The 22,218-nt window shown below is 37.6% G+C and overlaps 1 protein-coding gene across 17 annotated transcripts in view; it reads right to left on the bottom strand.

Moving 5' to 3' along the window:
- The window catches only part of RBFOX2 (RNA binding fox-1 homolog 2), a 238,749-nt gene that overhangs the window by 172,111 nt on the left and 44,420 nt on the right, over nucleotides 1-22,218 (bottom strand). The window contains exon 1 of one of the 17 annotated variants that reach the window (XM_031463179.2): nucleotides 9,557-9,734. The exons of 14 other annotated variants lie outside the window; for them this stretch is intronic. In XM_031463179.2, the coding sequence (XP_031319039.1) occupies nucleotides 9,557-9,598 (42 nt within the window). In that variant the 5' untranslated portion in view covers nucleotides 9,599-9,734. Of the gene's footprint in view, nucleotides 1-9,556; nucleotides 9,735-22,218 lie in introns of those variants that run through there. 2 more of the 17 variants (XM_031463185.2, XM_031463182.2) reach the window with 2 other exon arrangements.

The raw sequence follows: 22,218 nt of genomic DNA, 5'->3' as shown, positions 1-22,218 counted from the left end.
TCTGATGGACGGAGCACATGCAATGCACATGGAAAGAAGTGAAGAAAAATATTACCTTACTTGTGTATTCTTCACGGCTGCTTATATGCTCCCATTGCACCTATGTTTGAAAAACCCATTTAAGCAGGAGAATCCTTCATTCATTCATTCAGTAAAAACGGACTGAACAACTGCTTTACAACAAGCACAGTGCTGGTAGCCCTGCCTTTGAGGAGCTCCGAGTTGTAATAATTACAAGATAATGTGACTGATAACATAACTAACATCTACAAAAATTACAGGACTCCAGAAGATCTTTTGAAAGTGTGGGAGTGGGGGTGGGGGCTGAGTAGATAATAGCCTCTAACCTCTTATCGGCGGACAAGATCCTGTACTGTGATGGACTGATGCATGTTGAAAAGATACAAAGGATTTTAAAGCCACTGTTCTAAATGCATTCTAAAAATCATCAGCATTATTTCCAAATGATTAGCCAATACATTTGTCCATTCCAAATTAAAATTACCCAGAATACTGCACCTGGGAGGTACAACAGAAAAGAACGGTTTCCTTAAGCATTTTAAAAATATAGTAAAAAAAGAGGTGCTAAGAGGACTTAACAATTAAGATCCCCAAAAAGCCCTGCTTTCAGTACAGAAAGATAGTAGTGATATAACATACTAGCTATAAATTCTAAGCAATGATCAGTAAAACACTAACTGAGGAGCCTAAGGAAGACACCACTGTGCCAATCTCCCCTGGTTTCACCCACTGAATCATATGTTCAGCATAGAGATTTATTACAAGAGTATTTCATACTGGCTTCTATCACTGATGCACATTTTCTAGGAGCAGGAAATGGAAATGCACAAGGAAATTACACCAAGCAATTAGAAAAAAAATTTTTTTAACCCATCCTATTGTCTTTCTTCTGTGTCTAACAAAATCAAAGCCATTTCACAAAATGGAAAGGGAAGAAAAATACTGAGAATGGGACAAAATAAATTCTTGCCACCATGCAATTTGGGGATAGGAAAGTAAAAGGAAGCAAAGAAAATTAAGAATGAAGCTGTCCTCTAACAAACAAAGCCTGGACAATGGTACAAGCCCAGATTTTTCACTGACCTTCTTTCAGCTGAAAATTCATTTCACATTATCTTATACACATTTAACAATGGAGGCAAAGATTGATTTAGATCACACTGGCTGGGGGGGAAAAAAAGCAAATCAAGTTTCCCAGGGTATTTCACTACCTTGTTTTGCAGCCCAAGTTACTGTTTTTCAAGTAGTAAGCCTACTTTTGAATCAGGACATGGGAGAGAACACCACAGGAACTGAAGATGTACCTAAGTTTCATATGCTATTACATGCAAAAACCAACGCAAGCAACAAGTACCTTTGGGTCAAGAAAAGGCACTGCAAAGTGACCACAGGACATCATTTTGCATCCAAATCTTTAGGTTCAAAGATAAGATGGAGGCATATAAGGGATATGAATCTGGCAGTATCTAACAACACAGTTTCAACATATGGCCCAACTGTAACTGGTCAACTAAACTTGACGCTACAATAAAATAAAATAAAACACAGAGTAATTCATCCCACCTCCCATCAAGAAAGTGACAATAGTTCTTTGTTACATTCACCACTTCCACTCCAAACACCCTGTCTTTTTTTTTTTAAAGAGACAGCTCTTTTGGGGGTCACTATCTCAGACCTAGGGAAAGTTCTATTATAAATTAATTTTATATCAATGATTTTACCATGTATCAATCATATTATTACACTATATCTATTATATTACATCTGCTGTTCCTTAGAGTTCTCTGTACTTCTTACAAGCCAATCCCTTATTATTTCAATCTTCTGTTATAGCAAATAATTCTTTAAATTAAATTCCCTGTCTAAATTACTTTGTAGTCTCTTTCTCCTGATTGGACCCAGACTGGTACAGATGAGCTGAAACAAAATGCTTATTATAGCCACTTACTTTATACAGGACAGACTTAATGCTTCATGTTTTCCATACATTATTATTTGGTATTCTCACTAAAACTCTGTAACATACCTCTCAACAGTAAGAAAACTGAGGCTCAGAAAACTATGCAGTCTGTCAACAATAATGCAAATCCAGGTCTGTCCAAAACTCTAGTCCCTGCTGACTCCCTACTATGGCATTTATTTTTTTCTTCACAGAACCTAGCAACCCTTTTTAAAGAACTAAACATCTACATATCGGAAAAGAATGAACAAAGAAGTCCTGGCTGCCAGTCTCAGAAAGAGCAGCTTGTGAGGTTGGCCTTGACTGGTGCCTGGGAACTTAGATTTCATGAGGGTTCTAGTCCCAGAGCTGGTAAGAGTGGCTCATTGTGCCTGAATTGTGTAACAATACAATTTATGCTGGACACCTGCTTTCCTTCTGGGCGTCTAGAATTTGGGTTTGTGCTAAGCAGAGGGTACCTATGTGAACAACCCTTCCTATCCACAGCCAAAAAAAGAAAAATTTCAGCACTACGTCTCTAATGAGCTTCACCGGTAGACAACACTGCCACAACTGGCTGGAGGGAATCAGCACAGCCTCTGTGCCGCTGTTGGGGGAGAAGTCCTGTAAAATCGAGCCTGATTTCTCCCAGACTGCACCCCATGCACTTTTCTCCTTGGTGATTTTGCTTTGTATCCTTTCTCTGTTATAAATTACAGCCATGAGTACGTCTATACACTGAATTCTGTAAATCCTAGCAAAAACTACTGGAACCAGAGTAGTCCTGGGGACCCCCAATCAACCTATGATACGCCAAGCATTTTATTAAGCACAAAGGATACAAAGATGAACAGAGCCTTTGCCCTCAAGGAATTTTACAGTCTATTTAAATTTCCCTTCTTTCACTTCTCTGATCTTCACTTCGTAGTCTGTTCACCACTTAAAATAGATTAGATACATTTCCCTGAGCTAAATTTCATTCTTGGTGCTGAAATGATGCTAAATATTTAATAAGTCCATCAGGCAAAATCTGAGATACAAAGCTCTAATAAACTCAAAGGCTACACATATTTTCTCTCCACATTCCCCATCTTACTGTGTTCCTCATTAAAAATAAATTGACAAACCCTTGTACATTGCTGGTAAGAATATAAAATGGTGCAGCTGCTACAGAAAATAGTTTGGCAGTTCCTCAAAAAGTTAAATACAGAACTACCACACAGCCTAGCAATTCCACTCCTAGGTATATTCCCCAAAGAATTAAAAACAGGCCTTCATACAAATTCTTGTACACACTATGCAAAACAGCCAGAGGCTGGAAACAACACAACTGTCCATCAATGAATGAATAAATTATGGTATATACAAATATTACTCAGCTATAAAAAGGAACAAAGTACTGATATATGCTACAACATGAATGAACCTTGAAAACATATGACAATAAGTGAAAGAAGCCAGACATTAAAGGTCATATATTGTATAACTCTATTTATGTGAAATATCCAGAATAGGTAAATCCATAGAAGCAGAAAGCAGATTGGTGGTTGTCAGAGACTGGAAGGAAGAAGAAACGGAGGGCGACTGCTTAATAGGTACGGGGCTCTTTTGAGGGTGATAAAAATGTTGGGAACTAGACAGAGGTGGTGGCTGCGCAACAATGTGAATGTGCTAAATTCTACCAAATTATTCACTTTAAAAAGTGAATTTTATGTTATGTGAATTTTATTCTCAATAAGAAATTTTTTCCGAAAAGCAGTGCAGTATACAATACGGTGATAATGAAGAAAACCAACCTTCCTGAGGTTATATGAATGGGTACTTATAGCTTAAAGTAAAATCATTAGGGACTACAATAGAAACAGATTCAAAAAAGTGCTATATCTGAGTATACACTCTGGAAAACTATCTGAAGACTCAAAGTAGTTCTAAGCAATGATAAAGATACTGATGCAGTCAAGTATGTATAAATTTTCTTTGAAAAACCACAGAAAATAAAATGTTTCTAAGTTATTACATGATATTGTATATGATTTTACATATGTATGCATAAACAAATAAAATCAATATTTTAAAGACATTTGCATATTTCATCAACATCCCTAAAAATTTATATGTTTAGGTTGGCCTATACTTTCAATGGAAAAACAGCTTAAAGTCTTATATTCAGGGTTTCCTCATACTCAGGCATTTATAGCACATATACGTAACTTTTTTTTCTTAAGCCTAGAAGGATGTATTCCAAAGTGTTTAGTGATTATATGTCTTGGTGTTGAGTTTGGGTTTATGAGTGATACATATATTTTTTCTTTTGCTTATTTGTATTTTCTAACTTTTCGATAATGAACACATATTATTTTTCAATTAACCATCAAAAAATAGAGATAATAACAGTACCTTCTCAGGGATGCTGTGAGGAGTAAACAATACACATAAAGCCCTTAACACAGTAGTCAGGACATTATAAGCACGCATTAAATGTTTGGTAATAGGGGTATTATTATGTTCATGTTTTTGTAAATATTCCTCAGGTTACATATCTTTCATTACCTATGGCAAAAGCATTCACCTTAATCCAGGCTTGGGACACCTGAGTCAAGCCTAAATAACTGTAATAATAGCTTCTTAGCTGGTCCAGTAGCCTCCATCCACCTCATCCCAATTTTCTTACCAAGGCCATGGTTACGTTCATCAGACACCACTCATATCACTCCCATGCTAATGGCCCTCCACTGTTTACGTGATCAAGTTCCCAAAACTCTAAATCTGGCCTCACCTGGTCATTTTCTTTTTCTCCCCATTCATTTATTCCTTCAACAAACATTTACTGAGGGACATTCATGAGTCTGGCACTATCATAGAAACAGAAAGACAAATGAGTTACTGATTCTTTTAAGGAACTCAGTCTAGTAAGAGACACAGGCATGTAAACAAGCACAACATAAATCATGCAATAAAATGTAAATATAAGGTCCAAAGTGAACAAGTGTACAAGGTTGATAATGGAGTGAGAAAGTCATGAAGAAGTCACAAAGAAGAGAACTCACGGGAGGCAAGATCTGGATGAGGTTTGAAGGATGACTGCAAATAGCTAATTTCCAGATCTACATTTTACTCAATTTACTTCCCACCTTAGGGTGTTCTCCCACATTGACTCAGCTTAAGTAAAATCTAGCAAAATCCTACCTCCCTTCACAATGCAATTCCTGTAACTCTGGATTAGTATATTTTCAAACTATGAGTCAGGACCCATTCATGCCTTATTTAGTTTAAGAGGTCTCAAACATTATTTAAAAAAAAAAATTAGAGCAGCAGCTCTCAAACTTTTTGGTCTTAGAATCCCTTTACAATCTTAAAAATTATTAAAGATCCTGAAGAACTTTTGTTTATGGGAGTTAATAAGTATTGGAATTTGTCTATTAGAAACTAAAACTGAGTAATTTTAAAAATATTTGTTAATTCATTTTAAAATACCAATAATAAATCATTATGCTAACATAAAAATATTTTATGAAAATTAACTATATTTTATAAAGCAAAAAATCTGGTGAGTACAGTGCCACTGTCTTACATTTTTGCAAATATCTTTCACAACCAACTTAATAGAAGATGGCTAAGATATATGCTTCTGCATTCAGTCTGTTGTGATATGTTATTTTGGTTCAAGTGTATGAAGAAAATCTGCCCTTCCACAGATATGTATTTGGAAAACGCAGAGTATTTTAATAATATTTTCACGTATCTATGGATATTCTTCCTTAATATTACACCAAAACTTAAAAAGTAACAGTTTCTTAAAACTTAGTTGCAGTGTGGTATCTGCAACCATACCAATGAATTTTTCATTCTCTGTCATATTAAAACCCATTGGCCTATCTTGTATTTTGAATGAATTTTTACCTATCATGATTATATAACATTATGCCCTGTTCATTTATAAGATACTGGTTCACTAACTTATAAAGACCTTCTCAATATTGACATATTTCATTACATAATATCAATAAAACTAGCTTTTTTCCCCTTCTTTAACTGCAAATGTGTGGTGGTGAAAAAAATAAATGACCACCAGTACAGCTTGGTACCAATGCCTTGATTCATGCTAGGATGTCAGCAGTTTTCCCATCTCTGCTCATACAGCATCAGTGCAAATGTCAACATAGTAGGAAAGGCAAGGAACATCTCAGTGTTATAAAGAGTTTTGATCTTGAAGACCCCCTCAGAGGTTCTTGGGCATCTTCAGGGGTCCATGGACCACACTTTAAGAATCACTATACCGGACTACAATAGTACTTCTAAACAGACAGAAAGAATCAAGTACCTCACTTTAGTAGGGTAAATCATTCCATGAAACTCCTTTTGGTCACACAGATACAGATAAACATCTAACTATATACTATGTTGTCACATAAAACAGATCTCTTATCTTGGGTCATGGTCACAAACCCACGGTCAAACAACCCTTGTGTTGTCACAGTCACCTGAAACTGCTGTTTCGTTGAACTGAAGACTTCACAAGCTTTGCCATTTAAAAAAAAAGATACCTCTTAATTAGCCTCAGAGTATAAAGGAAATACATCCCAAAAGGGTAATTCTGCAACATTCCAAAAGTCCCTCTGAGACAGGTTAACATGTGAACAGTTTAGACAGAAAGGTAAATATAGACAAAATAAATTTTAACTGGCATAGATTAGCTATTTCAATATAGCTTTTATAACAGTCTCCTCACTCACATTGCTATTCAATATCATGTCAAACCAGTTCTGCCGCTATTAGCTGAGTGACTTAGGGCAAGTTGCTCAACCTTTCTGATCTATTATGCCTGTACCTTGAAGAGATGTTAAGATTAGGCATAATATATACAAAGTGCCTAGGAGTGTACCTATCCCTTAGACAAAAACTATTATTATAACAATTTTTACTATATGCTTTGAGTTCACAATCCTCTCATATCCCTCAGTCCCCTAAGATTTGTATGGCTGAGTGGCAATGAACTTTTCTATTTCCTACCCCTGCTGTTGCATCCAATGCCTTACTGGCTACAACTGCCAATTCTCTGACCTAAATTCTCTGCCATCTACTTCTGGTGTTCCCAGAGCATGTCCCTGAACTTCCTCTTATATTAATTCCCTGGTCAGAAAAAAGGGAATGCTCATTACTTATCAATTCAATGATCTTCTGATTACTGCCATGTTAATTCTTGCTGGGAACTAGTCTAAAAGACTTTAAATGAAATCATCTGAATTCATTTTTTTTAGTATCAATTTTAAAACACAAACTTAACTTTCTAAAACATACAGTCAACTACAAAGAATTACAGAAAGAGCTGCCTCTATCAAACTTCATCAAACCTGATTCCTGTACCAGCCCCACTACTCAGCTCCTATAGTTCTTCCAGCCCTTTTAGATAACAGTCTCCATTAAGTAAAAGGCACTGAACAGAAAAAGGTGGCCAAGAAAACTATATGTAGTTTTCTGTAGTACAATTAGATGCTTGAAATAGCTGAGATAAGGGCAAGAGGCAAGGAAATTACCCAGACAGGATGGTGCTGGGTCTCAACTGGTGGCCCTTTCTGAGGGAACAGAACTACTATACAGATCATCACTGAAGAGGGGGGCACTAATGTACACAGACACTGCAACGTGCTAGATACTTTATACACGCTACTTGACGGTCTAGGTATTACTTCCATTATCAGGTGAGGACACTGATACCCAGAGAGGTTAAATGACAAGATCAAGGCCAAACAACTAGGAAGTGGTAGAGGCAGAGGCACAACTGTAACTCCGTTCTTTCCATTACATGGCACATAGTGACTTAGTCCAGAAAAGCAATAGGGAAGGTACGTGCATGCTCATCTACACAGTGGGTTAGCCTGTTTCTCTTCTACCAAGTGGGAATAACTGAGAGATAATCTTTTAACCTGTAGTTATCACCCAATTACTCTCACTGGTAGAAAAGCAGTGTTTCTTAAGTTTTAACACGCATGCAGGTCACTGCAGGGTATCTTGTTAAAAACGCAGATTCTGATTCAGTGGATTTGGGGTAGCACCCGAGATTCTGCATTTCTAATAAGATCCCAGGAAATGATGATGCTTCCAGTGCTTGGCCCATACTCAACACAGATTACAGGCAGAGATTCCCAAACCTGGCTGATCATCAGAATCATCCAGGAATCATTCTAAAATTATAGATTTCTGAGCCCCTCCCTCCTGGACATTCAGTGGTATGTGAAATCTTCTACCTCATAATTCTGTAATTCAAAGAACTGTAGAATCATTAATGACAACAGCCAACGCAAGCACTGATTGAGAACATACCAAATATCTAAGTGCTCTCCATATTGGTTTACTCACCCTCACCAGCACACTGTAATGTTGGTACTTATAGCACCATCATTCCCATTTCAGATGTGAGGAAACCAATGCACCAAGAGACTGCTACCTGTCCAAGGTCAGTCACTGAGTAGCAGAACAGGGGTGGAGACTTGAGCCAGTCTGGTTCCAAAGAGTCTGTGCTCTCAGAAACACATTACCCAACAGTAATGTCGCTGATTTTTACAGATACACAAATGGGTCACTTCAGAAAATGTTGCCTGGAAAGGCCATACTCTTATTTCTCAGATGCTGCCATCAAGCATTTAGCCACTGCTAAACTAAATAATCTAGGAGCTCCTGCTCTGGAAAAGAAAACGCCTTCAGAACCGAAACCTATGGCTTTAAATATCTTTAACTGTGACAAAAGCTCATTGTTTGAACACAGATTTGATTTTTTTTGACAACCCCAAATCAGGAAAAGCCCAGTGTCTGATCAAGCTAGGTATTCTTCATAAATAAAAAAAATGCAGTGTTAGATATTAAAAAGGTTTCCCTTAACCTTCATCTCTGAAGCTGATTCCAAAGCAGAGTTCTTTATGTTTTGTGCAGTGGTTGTATCATCAGAGTCAAAGTGACTATTTTGAAGGGCAATACTCATCTAGATGCACAGACTCTGCTGTATTTGTTTAAAAAAAAATGAGCCTCTCAGTCATTCCAAAAGAAACACATTTGCCCTTCAGTAGCGGTACAAACACACACGCGTTATGTTCAGAACGACTGTCCTGAAGTCTGCAGTTCTTTCTGCTGCAAAAGCAATTGCTTTGTCTTTCATATTTTTTAAAAAATAAAGTGGTTTATTTATACAGACCCATCTCTAGAAAAATACAAACATCAGGCATTAATAAAGCATTTAACTGCATGCAGTACCATAAAAGGCGTCCTACAAAGGCAACTTACATATCCAAAATATGTGCACAAATATCCTCACGTACAAGGGATAAGGGCACACACAAATATGACAGAGAATATAACTATTAAAAGATATTATATTTCTACATCTAGATTAGCTCCTTTGTTAAATGAATATGTCATTTTTCAACAAAGAAAATATTCTGCAAATTCAGAATGATTTACAGATTTTTAAAAAGGCAGACCAGCCCGACTCCACACAACGAACCTCTCTGCTTGCATTGGACTCCCCACATCTTACTGAAGCCACAATTCCCCTGCACAAACTCCCATCCACCACCCCCCACGCACACCCAACTCCCCACCAACCTCACAGGGGTTCCTGGGCTGGTCCATGGAATCTGATGACATCACTCTCTCTTCCTTCCTGGAATTCTAAACCCTGCTGCTCTCCCCTTGCACACAGCTACCATCTCCATGGCAACCTCACCTCCTCCTGCTTCCCTATTGGCTTCATGGAGCAGGATACACAAAAAGGTTTTCCGTTCTCCCCTCACCACCCGCCCCCAAAAAATGATGCTTTCAACAGGAACCTGAGCTATATTTAGCTACTTGGGATTCAGAGTCCAATGACTAAGAAAACAGAGAAACGTCCTCCTTCCTACATTCCACCCTCCTCTCAACCCCACCCCAAAGTGGCTGCTTCACCTCCTACTCTTTGGCCCCCAACCCAAAGCAAGTGGCAGTAACTGCTGAGCGTTAAAAACATCTGGACTGTTCCATATATTAAGGCTGGCACACAGAAAAGTCTCACACTCACCATTCCACCCAACAAGAAAAGAAAAATAAAAGGACAAAAATAAAAGTACGCACTGGTCAAAAAACCAGTGAAGACGTGTTGTGAGCTGAGCATCAGTCTTCTGCTCCTTCCCTCCATCCCTAGCCAGGGACTGGGAATTCCATGCCTAAAGGCAGAGTTCTGAAGAGTCTCCAACCACTTAGAAGACCAGATTCTTTTGTTATTTGCTTGATATTATTTCCTCCAGCAAAGAAAGAAAAGTAGAAGGAAAAGGGGTGGGAGGTGAAATAGAAAGACTACACATTTCAGCAATCAAACTTGCTAAGCCTAGAAGCACAAATCCTGGGTCAAATTTTCCATCCCAGAGACTGACCTGCTATGTAAACTGGAGCACGTTCTGACATCCCTCATCTCAAAAGTAGCTCCCACACAGGGATGTTATAAGAATTACTGACAAAATTAATGTAAAGTAGTTTAAGTCCCTGGGCCAAAGGAATTGAATAAATAGAGAGTAAGTTGACATCATTAGCAGTGAAATTCCTGTGGATATTAACAGAAATCAACAATCCAACAGGGGAACAACATAAACTTCTAGAAAATTATCCTCTCATAATCACAGATGCAGTACAAGATATGCATAATTTCTTGAACCACAGATAGTTCCCCAAAATATGTCTACTTCTAGTAAAATCCAGCTGATCTTTGACTAGAACTCAATTTTGGAATTGGCCCTACTTTTTCTTTGCTTAGTCCTAACTCTAATTTTGAAACTGCTACTTACTCTCCCTAAATGATTGAATATGGACCAGGCCTTCATTTTCCAGCTCAGCTGCCCATTTCCCATTCTAGGGAAATAATTTCTCCTCAGAGCCATATTTGTTAGCTGAACACTGAATCAACCCAGTGGCTAGTCATATATGATTCTAAAGGACAAAGCATCAATTGTAACCAAGGAGGAAAGGCTCCAAGCAGGTCAAAGCCTTATAGTATGAAAGGGAGTGGATTAAAATAAGACACACCCAGGAAAACTGTATTTTCAGTTTGCAAGGCAGAGACGCAGCCCCAGAGCACCAACTCTCCAAAGAAAAAATAGACAAGAAAAGAAACTGATTTTGTATAATAAGAAATAGTCATTTGTCCCAAATAGAATTTAAACCATTTGGAACATTTAGCAAAGTCAAACTACCCCACTAATTAACACAGGCATCCAGAACAAGCTTCACAACTGCTACAGAAAACAGCAAAGGATGCAGTAATTGCTAATAAACAAATGAAACTTGCACTGTGGGGTGGGGGGAGGAGGAGAGGGAGAAGGAACACAGCATGATTAGCCCATCTCTGAGATTTGTGCTTCCTTATCTCACCCCAAGTGGACTCGTAACAAGCCACTCCTCGTGTGAAACCTCTCCTGTGTACACCACTGGTCAGAAGGTTCCACAGGATAAATAAGATGAACACTCTTCTAAAAGTTGTCCTTAATACTCTTAAAAACAAACAGAAGGTCAGTCACCTCATTCCACAGTGGGAAGACTAAAGCACAGTTTCCAAGATTGCCCATCCAATCAATTACCGAGCTTGACTTGCGTTAGTTACCATTATGAAATCTATCAACAACGGTCTGGACTAACTGGACTGTTGCAAATAAAGCTCTATTTATCTGTTCTTTCCATTTAAACATGCATTAAGTGCACTTATTATGTGCCAGAGGTTTTACATGGTTTGTCATTAATTCTCAAAAATAAAATCAAAAAACTGCAAGTTGCATGTATTCTTACCTCTCTTTGCAAACAGAAACAACAGTTCTAGAGATGTCAATGTGACCAAGATTATATAACTCATTATTTAATTTTTTAGAAAGCCAAAGATCCTAACCCAGATCTGTTTAGACTCCAAAGTCTATTTTTTTCTGCCTGGTCTCCCATTTACAGACAGTTGGGGTTGGAAAAAACAGAAATCACTTTTTATCTGTGTTTTCTTACATTATCAATAAAATACAGGTTGTTTGACATCAAGGTCAATGTTATACTTTTTTACATATTACTAACAGTATTAAACCTTACGCAGGCACTCAATACTTATTAATTTATTATTCTAATCCTATTAGTCTAAACTGGACAAATGCCAATTATTCTACTCAGATATTTTTTAAATTAAAATTGGCTGGAGAAATTATATGCTGAAGTGAAATGACAAAATTTCAGATAACATATTCCGGAATTTAATTTTATAACATTTGAGATGAACAAAATTATCCTCTCATAATGCCTACACTGGCCCAGTCATAATGTCCTAATGCCAACACAGTCTAATCTGCTGAGCTTAATCCATAAACCTCAATGCAGTCAGGACTATACATTAGATTTATGGTTTCTAAATTCTGCATATAGAACCAGAGCATTTCAAAGTATTTCTCTAGGGGTTCACTAAAATTAAATCAGCTGTCAGGAGGACTATGTTAAAGAGGCCAAGGTCACATGTCTGATACCCATGTAAACCCGTTAGCATCACTCTCTCCTACTACCACAAAATGCACCCTGTTGTACATACACACCCTGGTTTAACTGAGAAATTAATGCAAAGTATCATTTCTTCCAAAAGAAAATTAAAACCTGTCTAGTAATGTCAAATATTGTAAATGGCTTTTATTCTTTAGAAAATAGCTATTGTCTTTCAGAAAATATGCCCGATCATTCATCCTTTCTTTCAATATCTATTGAACACCTGCCACCTCCCAGTTGATAAGTCTCAAAAGGATAGCACTGAAGGACAAATAAACACAGATAAGTGTGATATGTTACACAGCAGAGATGTATATAGGCACAGTGAGAGGTTAACTCTAGAAGGTGTTGTGGAGAATGAGCTCCAGGAGATTACTTAGGTAAATGAGGCAGGTAAGGGCCTTCCAGGGAGGGAGAAAAGATTTAAGAAGGTATGGTCAGAAGACAACGTTGGTGAACTTAAGAGGACTTTCAAGTATCTTACTGAGGCCAGACTGAGAATTGAGAGATATGACCAAATGAGAGAAGGCAAGGAAACATCTTTTAGATTTTCTACCTCATCCAGGCTAGGTTTTCCTAAAATGCTTTACTTTGAGTTAGATTACCATAGAGCAAAAGGGGAAAAATTTTTAATACCACGTGAAGAGTTCCTCTCTTCATAGTTTCCATAAGAATAAAGCTCAATAAAAAGCCACTGCATAGCAAAAAAACAAAACAAAACAAAACACACACACACACACACAAACCACCAAAAAAATGGAAAGGCAACCTATCAAATGGGAGAAAATGTTTGCAAATCATACATCTGCTAAGAGGTTAATATCCAAAATATATAAAGAACTCATACAACTCAAGAGCAAACAACAATCAATCTGATTATAAAATGAGCAGAGGATCTGAATAGACATTTTTCCAAAGAAGACATGCAGATGGCCAACAGGTACTTGAAAAGCTTCTCAACATCACTAATCATCAGGGAAATGCAAATCAAAAACACAATAAGACATCACCTCACACCTGCTAGAATGGCTATTATCAAAAAGACAAGAAATAACAAGTGCTGGTGAGGATGTGGAGAAAGGGGAACCTTGTACACTGTTGGCAGGAATGTAAATTGGTACAGCCACTATGGAAAACAGAATGGAGGTTCCTTAAAAAATTTAAAATAGAACTACAGTATCATCCAGCAATTCCACTTCTGGGTATTTACCTGACAGAAACAAAAGCACTAATTCAAAAAGATATCTGTACCCCATGTTCACTGCAGCATTATTTACAATAGCCAAGACATGGAAACAACCTAAGTATCCACCGATGGATGAATGAATAAAGAAAATGTGGTTTATATATATACAGTGGAATATTTTTCAGCCATTAAAAGAAGGAAATCCTGCCAACAACACAGATGGACCTTAAGGTTGTTAGGCTAAGTGAAATAAGTCAGAGAAACACAAATATAAGGTCTCACTTATATGAAGAATCCAAAACCAAAACCAAAAAACCCCCCCCAAAACCCAAAAAAACCCAGAGAACAGAAAACTCTAACTCATAGGTACAGAGAACAGACTGATAGTTGCTAGAGGTAAGGGGTGGAGTCGGGGGTAGATGAAATGAGTGAAGGGGGTCAAAAGGTACAAACTTCCACTTATAAAATAAATAAGACATGGGGATGCAATGGACAGCATGGTGACTACAGTTAATAATACTGTAGTGTATATTTGAAAGTTGCTAAAAGAGTAGATCTTAAAAGTTCTTATCACAAGAAATAAAAATTTATAACTATGTGATAATGGATGTTAACTAGACATATTATGATGATGATCATTTTACAATATATATGTACACTAAATCATGTTGCATATAACACTAATACAAGGTTATATTTCAATTACATTTCAATTTAAAAAAAGAATGAAGGTCAAAATGAAGTGTACTCTTCTGAAAATGAAGACTTTAGGGGCTGAAGACCCTTAATTAAAAGGTTCTTCTGTCTGTAGAACAAAACCCAAATTTGCTGCCCTGTGAAAGTTTCCTTATTCTCAGAAAACTGGTTTAAAAAGTGATCAGTGGAGTTTACTCACCAATTTTCTTTTCCTATGGCTGTTTGAAACTCTTAGTGTGTTGAATATTTGACAAGCAAATTAAGGTTAATAAAAGATGCATCTTCATGCCCATACAACGACCCTAATACAACCATCCCTAATACATAAACACATAAATGTATGTGCACACACACATCCTACCAGCTTTGACAGGCAAAGGATTTGTACATTTATAAGAGGAAAAAGCTATCAATAAGCACAGCAATCACAGGACAAAAGTAGAATCTAATTTTTAAGAAAAATGTTTTATTTAAGTGACTATATATATATAGAAATGGGCAAAAATTTTAAGTATACAACTCAATGAATTTCCACAAAGTGAACCCACCCATGTAACCAGCATCTAGGTTTAAAAACAAACAAACAAACAAAAAACAAGGAACACTATCAGCACCCTGGAAGCCCATCTCATGTATCTGCAAAGTTACTCCTACCAGCTCACAATGACTTTAACACCAGAGACTCATTCTGCCTGTTTTTTAACTTCATATAAATGGAATCGCACACCGTATACTTTTGTGCTGGCTTCCTTCACTCCACATTATATTTGTAAAACTGATTCATCTGTTGAATATAGCAGTAGGTCATTCATTGTCATCACTGTAAAGTATTCCATTTTACAAATATAGTATGATTTAATGAAAAATATTTTGGTACCATTGAAAGGCATTTGTGTTATTTCCAGCATAGGGTTATTACTTAAAATGCTGCTATGTACATTCCTGTACAAGTCTTTTGGTGCAAATACGTACATATTTCTGTTAGGTATAACCAGGAGTGAACTGCTCATTACAGGGTACACTTAGGTTCAGCTTTGATAAATACTGCCAACTGCCAATTTTCTAAAGTTGTACCAATTTACATTCCCACTAGCAGTGCATGAGGGCTCCCGATGCTGAACAAACTCCCTAGCACTTGGTAACGTCTGCTTTTTTCATTTCAGCCATTCTGGAGTTAGTGTAGTAGTATCTCACTGTGGCTGTTTGCTTTATCCTGATGATAAATGATGCTGACCACTCTGGGGGCATTTGAATATCATCTTTTGTGAATCACCTATTTAAATCATTTGCCCATTTTTTAACTGGGTTGTTCAAAGATTGATTTATAGGACTTCTTTTATATATTGATTTGTCAGAGTTATTTATATATATTGGATACCAGCCAGATACTATTGGATACTATATTGCAAATATCTTCTCCTACTCTGTGGTTTTCCTTTTTACTTTCTTAATATTGTCTTTTAATGAAAAGATAGTCCTAATTTTAATGTAATCAATTTATCAGGGTTTTTTCTTTTATTATAGTTATTATTTTGGGGGGGTCATTAGGTCTATTTATTTATTTATTATTATTATATATATATATATATGTTAATGGAGGTACTGTCGACTGAACCCAGGATCTCATGCATGCTAGGCATGTGCTCCACCATTTGAGCTACACCCTCCCTACTATTATAGTTATTATTTATGCCCTGGTTCAAATAGAGAATATCATAAGATATTATCAAGTGTTTTTTTCTAGAAACTTTAATAAAGTAGCATTTAAAATGTGTATTTAAAAAATTCCCAGGCACATCATGTATATAAAATGCACAAGTGAAGTTTTCTTCAAGAAAACAGATCAACCAACTCAAACAATCTGTAAATTAAGCAAGATCACACTTAATTAAATTCATTAAGTACCTTTTAGGATCCCAGGACTGCGTTGGGTGCTGGAAGAGATAATAGCTATATATGAGGTGACCCCTGACCTAAGTGAATATTGACTTTAGCTGACAGCATGCACTTAAAATATTAGCTGTGAAGATTTGGACATCAGAGAAATAATAATCCTCTACCATCATCATCTCTCCAAGCAAACTTCTACTTCAGTAAAGGAAAGCAGGACAAAGGCATTACATCATTACTGCTACTGCCTTAATACACACATCTAAAAACCACATCATTTATGAATTTTCAAGAGTCAATTAAAGATCTTAAAATGGTAACAGCTACAAATTCAGTATTTTATAGTTACTACCTAAAAGAAATAGCTGAACCCGAAAGTTATGCAACTTTCCCAGAATAAAAAAAAATCTCATTCTAGCTAGAGAAGAATGTGACAGAGAGGGGAAAAATATATATGTATACACAATTACTTACCTTTTTTTCCCTGGTCTTGGGAAGAGAGGTTATTAAAAAAAAAAAAAAAAAAAAAGCATGGTAAGAAAGGGTCCCAGTGAGTTAGGAATCTAATGTATAGATGACCCCCCCTTATAAAAGATAAATTTAGGGAAAGTCAATTCCAGGATGAGGAGTTAAAGGGGTAAAAGGAAAGAATAGCTATTAAACTGATTTAGATGAGAAGAGAGTTTTTAAAACAGAGTTGCTGAGTTTTCTTTATTCTGTTTTGAAACAAGCATTAAAATGGAATTGTGCTACTCTTCTGAACATGTAGAGCACGAGGGAAAAGAGAAGTCTGCTCATTTTAGAGGTCAAGGTGGACCACTGCTTCATTGCCTGGGATTCTAGGCCTTAAACATAATTTTGGAAATAATGCAAGACTCCATTAGCAGAGCTTAAGAGATGACCTCAAACTAAGGTAGTTTACTAATTTGTTACAAGAAAGAAAGCATAAGGGATTAAAATTCTTTTATCCAGAAAAATTTCAAAGTCACTATTCTGACCCAAAATAATAAGCAAAGGGTTCGCCAGCTAAGAATTAAGCATGGTTCAACCATTTCCCAAGATGTTTATTTATTCAACACACTTTCATGATATGTAACCTACCAGTCTAGGCACCACGTATACAGTGTGAAAAAAAGAGAGTCCCTGCCCTCATGAAGTTTAGTTAAATTGGGGAAAATATTTAAATAAGTAAATAAGCAAGTATTTAGCTATAAATCACAATAAATTTAAAAAAAAAAAAACTGGGGTAAGTATACTTTAACGGTTAGAGAAGGCCTCCTTAGGAAGATGACATAAGCTAACAGGAAAATAATGAAAGGAGTCGTCCTAGTGATCCCAACTAAAAACGTCTGGTTGATCCACCCCTATCAATTCCAATTCATTTCTTCCAAGGTTGAAGACTGTCTCTAATCCCAATCTGTCCCTCCATTCTGAGCATTGTCTCTGTTCAAGCAAATCAGCAAGATTTCGTGGTACAGCTGCTTGAACCAGGAACTGCAACTGGCTGCTTCTCCTGCGAGAACACTTCTCACATTTGACAAGTGCACACACCAAAGACAGCAGAGAGCCGCCAAGGTGATCGGAGGACTCAAAAGCCCCTCATCCAATCTCCTTCCACTTTGCCTTTGAAGATGAGGAAAGGTGTCTATTTGCCTCTAAATCAGAACCTCTGTCTTCCTGCCATTTCAAAAGCAGCTTTTGAACAACTGCATGTGAATCTACAATTACCTCAATAAAAGTTTCAACTAAAAAAAAGCAACTTTTTTAAGCTGCAAAGCCTCTCTATAACAGTAAATTGGTTCACCTCCTTCCTCTCTCCAGTGTCATATTTTTATATATCACAAGGCATGCAGTTAGCATGCCTAAAAAGGGAAGAGGATGATAATAAAATTAAGTTTAAAATGATCTTTAAAAAATGTTAATCACTACATTTCCCTTAGAAAAGAATTTCTTTCTGAGAAGAGGTCAGGCCTTATATGTAACTCAGAGTGTGGAAGAACATGCATCACCTTTGGACCTACAACACAACGGGTTGGCTGTGTGACATGGGCAAGCGTGGCTTCCTCATCTGCAAGGGGAATTAGGGCCACTTCACATTAAATGAGATAATATGAGTCTGACACTTGGCAAACAATAGCCATCCAAAAAACAAGCAAGCAAACAAACACACTTTAGCTGCCTCCTTTCCTTCACAGCTAAAGGGGAATTTTAATAAAGGTAAGAAAGAAGATCCCACTGGTAAACTGAGAACATTAATACAAGCAGCTGACAGTTGAAAATTATCAGGTAATCCTCCATTAGCTTCAACGCTATATTGCTAAGATTTACTCACAAGAAAGGTGACCATGTGACCTATCTTAAGAAATCCCAGTTTCAAACAATCTGACCCATTATTCCTACTAACATTGAAATATCCCAGAAATGCAAATATTTCCATTTCCAAACTGTATCTCTCAGACAACCTTGCTACCTAGAAAGAGCACAAAATTTTTTCATCAGACAATATAGTCCCCATTTAGCACAAGAAAAATATGATCATCAAAAAAAGAAAAAGAATAATGTGATCACCACATTTACAAGAGGATAAAAGGGACACTAAAAGTATGAACAGGTCAGGAAGACAAATCAATATTGCTGAGAACTTTTTTCCTACATAGTATTTTTACATATTCTATCCTAACAAATTCACATTTACGCAACAACATGACTACAGCAGCCAAAGGGTCAGGATGAAACTATAAAGACCCAAATGACCCCTTAGGCCCAGAGTTTCTGCAATCTATCAGCCAGATGTAGAAAACTGATTCAAACACCAAGCATATATCTGAACCAGTCAAACAGGCATCTGAGACAAAAGAGAAAATCAAGTTTATACATAAAATATATCCCTGGTGGAGTCTGGAAGGCCCATAAAAATGACCATAGTCCCTGCAGCTGAGCATGACCACAAAATCCTCTTTGAACCTGTGCAGAGTGCCTGAGATATCCTGCAGTGGTTGAGAAGCTGGCGAAACTCAAGCCTACATCAGAGCACAGACGGTATGCTCCCCTGGCAACAATGCTACGTGGGACATGAGCACAAACACCTTTCTATCTCTACTGGGCTTAAAGTCACTGTGAAACTCGCCCAGTGGCGCACAGCCAGAAAGGGCCAGCGATACTCAGTTTACAATGTAAACAAACCATGCGATATTCTGAACACTTTGGAAAGGATGCCAGGGTTGAAAAAATTACAAAATGGAGTGGCTTGGTTTTCCTTGTCTGCTTCACACTCTCATGTTCCCACTACCCACTTCCAGCAAATATCTCCCAGGTCCAGGAAAAAAGCCTTCAGCATCTGTCTTTAATTTGGCTATTCCATCCTCTGCCCTCCTCCCTCCTCCTTTCTCCTTCTCCTTCCCTCTCCTCCTCCTCCCTGACTCCACCCCATAAGGAATATACATACACACAAGTACATATTTTTTTTAATGCTCCCTGAAAACAAATAGAAGAGAGATTAGAGTGGAAAGGAGACTAGAATGGGGAGATAAACCGGGCAGGAGAAGCCGGCAGTTTACAAACAGGCACAAAGAGAGCCCGAGATGGTTGCTCTTGAGCCCCAGCAGTCAGGGCTGTTTCTGATTAGGTGCGTACAATTGCAGAACTGTGCAGGAAGTGCTCAGGGGGCCCTCTCAGTCTGCCCCATCCCAAACACACTGAAAACCTTTGTACTGGAGCAGGCGCATCTGGAATCAGTTAGGACCAGGCTCCTAGCAGGCCTTTCCTTTATACAAAAACAAAACAAACAAACAAAAAAAACCTTCTCTAAAACCACCAGGCTGAGATTTCCCGCCTGCAACTTTCTCATCCCTTCCCCCCAGATCACCCTTCAGAGCACATTTCTCCGTCTCCCATTCTGGGGTCACCACAAGTAAGAGTCATGTAAGAACATAAAGCATTCAGAGAGGTAGCATCCTCCCAAGGCCCAGGCACCCCCAGAAAATTACAGCATCCATGCAACAAGAATCTCTTTTTACATAATTTTGGGATTTTTTTTAATGTTATTTTTAGAAATTCAAAGTGGCCTACTTTCTTCTTTAAGCATTTAAATGAAGCATATCCTTTATGAAACTTGTTTCTTTTTGTTCTGTCTTCTAAATCGTGTATAAAACAGAAAAAAAAAACTTTAGGATAGTTCTAGCATTCAAAAGGGAAAAAGTTTTTCCACTCACATCCTTATGTTAAATTGCCAATATTCGTTTTTGCAGGAAGCCAGTTTTTACTGATGCTTTCTATAAAAAACAGGATTTCTCTGGTAGTGTGGTAAATGCCTAGAACTAAGACTTGGCAGACCTAGAGAACAGTTTTGATGGCCATTAATGAGCCATGAAGCTAGGAATAAATGACTTAATCTTTCTGGATCTCTGTTTCTCCACTGGTAAAACGTGGGAGTGAGGCAGATTCTCTAAGTTTATTTCCAGCACCACTATCCCCTCAAATTCCACACACCTAACAAATATATAAGTACATACACAATTCACCTCCAGCTTCACCTAGGAATCATACCTTTTAGGTAATTTTTTTTTTATTGTCCCCAAAGACCATACAGAGGAGTTAGGTGTGGAGTAGGGGAGAATGAGCAGTCTGTCAGCTGGTTCGTCTCTTCTATAAACCATGTTCCCTGTCTTCACATGGCTCAGTGATTACATAACCAAGTCAGAGGGTAAAAAACTTAAGGACAAGTACCAGGCTAGCCATCTGGGCCCAGGAACCTGATCATAGAAGTATGGCACGAAGACCTGGAGAATTAAATTCACAAATAAACTACTGAATTACTGCTCTGTCCTTTGTGCTTAGTTTAGAAGCTGCTTATTTATTTAATTGATCTCAACAAATATTTATTGAATCTAACAAGAAGGCCAGAGTCTCTGAGGAATATAAAAAAGAGTCAGAAACTGACCTACTCTCTGGGAATTTATAATCTACTGAAGAGACACAAAGCTGTTCAGCTCTAATTGTAGTTCAGACTTGATGACACTGAGGTCTTTATAAAGTATTGTGAGAGATCCTGGGATGCTGCTTCCTCCACGTGCCTCATTCTCTTATCTTTTATCTTATTCCTTCTGTTCAAGTGCTAAAAGGGTTCTGATAAATCTGAAAATTATCAAAATTATTTCACCATGAAATTTAAAACCTCGCATTATAAACTGCCTGAACTTATCACAGGGTTCAATAAACAGGGTTAAATCTGTAGTTTATACCCATAGAGAGAAGGGCAGACCTACATAAACCACCCCTCAATCCACAGCTGTCACCAGAGCAGGAGTACTGATAACTATCTCAACAGTTACACTCATGGCAATCAGGAACCAATTCTTGACCTTAGTGAGAGTTCTAGGGATTAAGAACCAGTAGAACAAGTAAAAGGTTTGTAGTTATAACTGTCATTGGTCTGCAGCCAATGACAACCAGAATGGCAGGACTTCCCACAGACCACACGTAAGGGTTCTGACAAAAGGTGCTACCATGCAGTATGAGCTGCTTTTAACTCATGTCAAAGTGATTGATGTTTCCACCGTAACTAAAATTATGAAATTAGTTAGAGGACCTTTTTTGTCATTTCATCTCTGGAAGTGGAGAGAAAAAGAACCCCATAAAACTGATCCCTTTTTCCTTAACCTCATATCCTAGGTAACCTGAAGGATGAGTGAGCTCCTTTTCCTGGACTACTAATCAGGGTATTCCATTCTGGGTAAGCTCCCTAAAAACATACTCCCTTCAGTGAGTTAATTTCCCTCTTCCTGAAACTGGCAAGACTTCAAAGGCATTCAAAGAGAAGTAAGAATCTGTGACATGGGGTTCCAGAAACAGCAGGGTCACATTTCCTCCTGGAACAAGGAAAGCTGAACTGCAGGAGGTGCATCCAAGGGACCTGGCCCACTCCCTAAACGTTAATGTACTTCCAATTGGGTACAGAGAACTT

This window comes from Camelus dromedarius, chromosome 11 (assembly GCF_036321535.1).
Source record: "Camelus dromedarius isolate mCamDro1 chromosome 11, mCamDro1.pat, whole genome shotgun sequence".
NCBI classification, from domain to species: domain Eukaryota; kingdom Metazoa; phylum Chordata; class Mammalia; order Artiodactyla; family Camelidae; genus Camelus; species Camelus dromedarius.
Note: the sequence above shows the minus strand (reverse complement) of the source record. Positions and strands in the feature narration are given on the sequence as shown.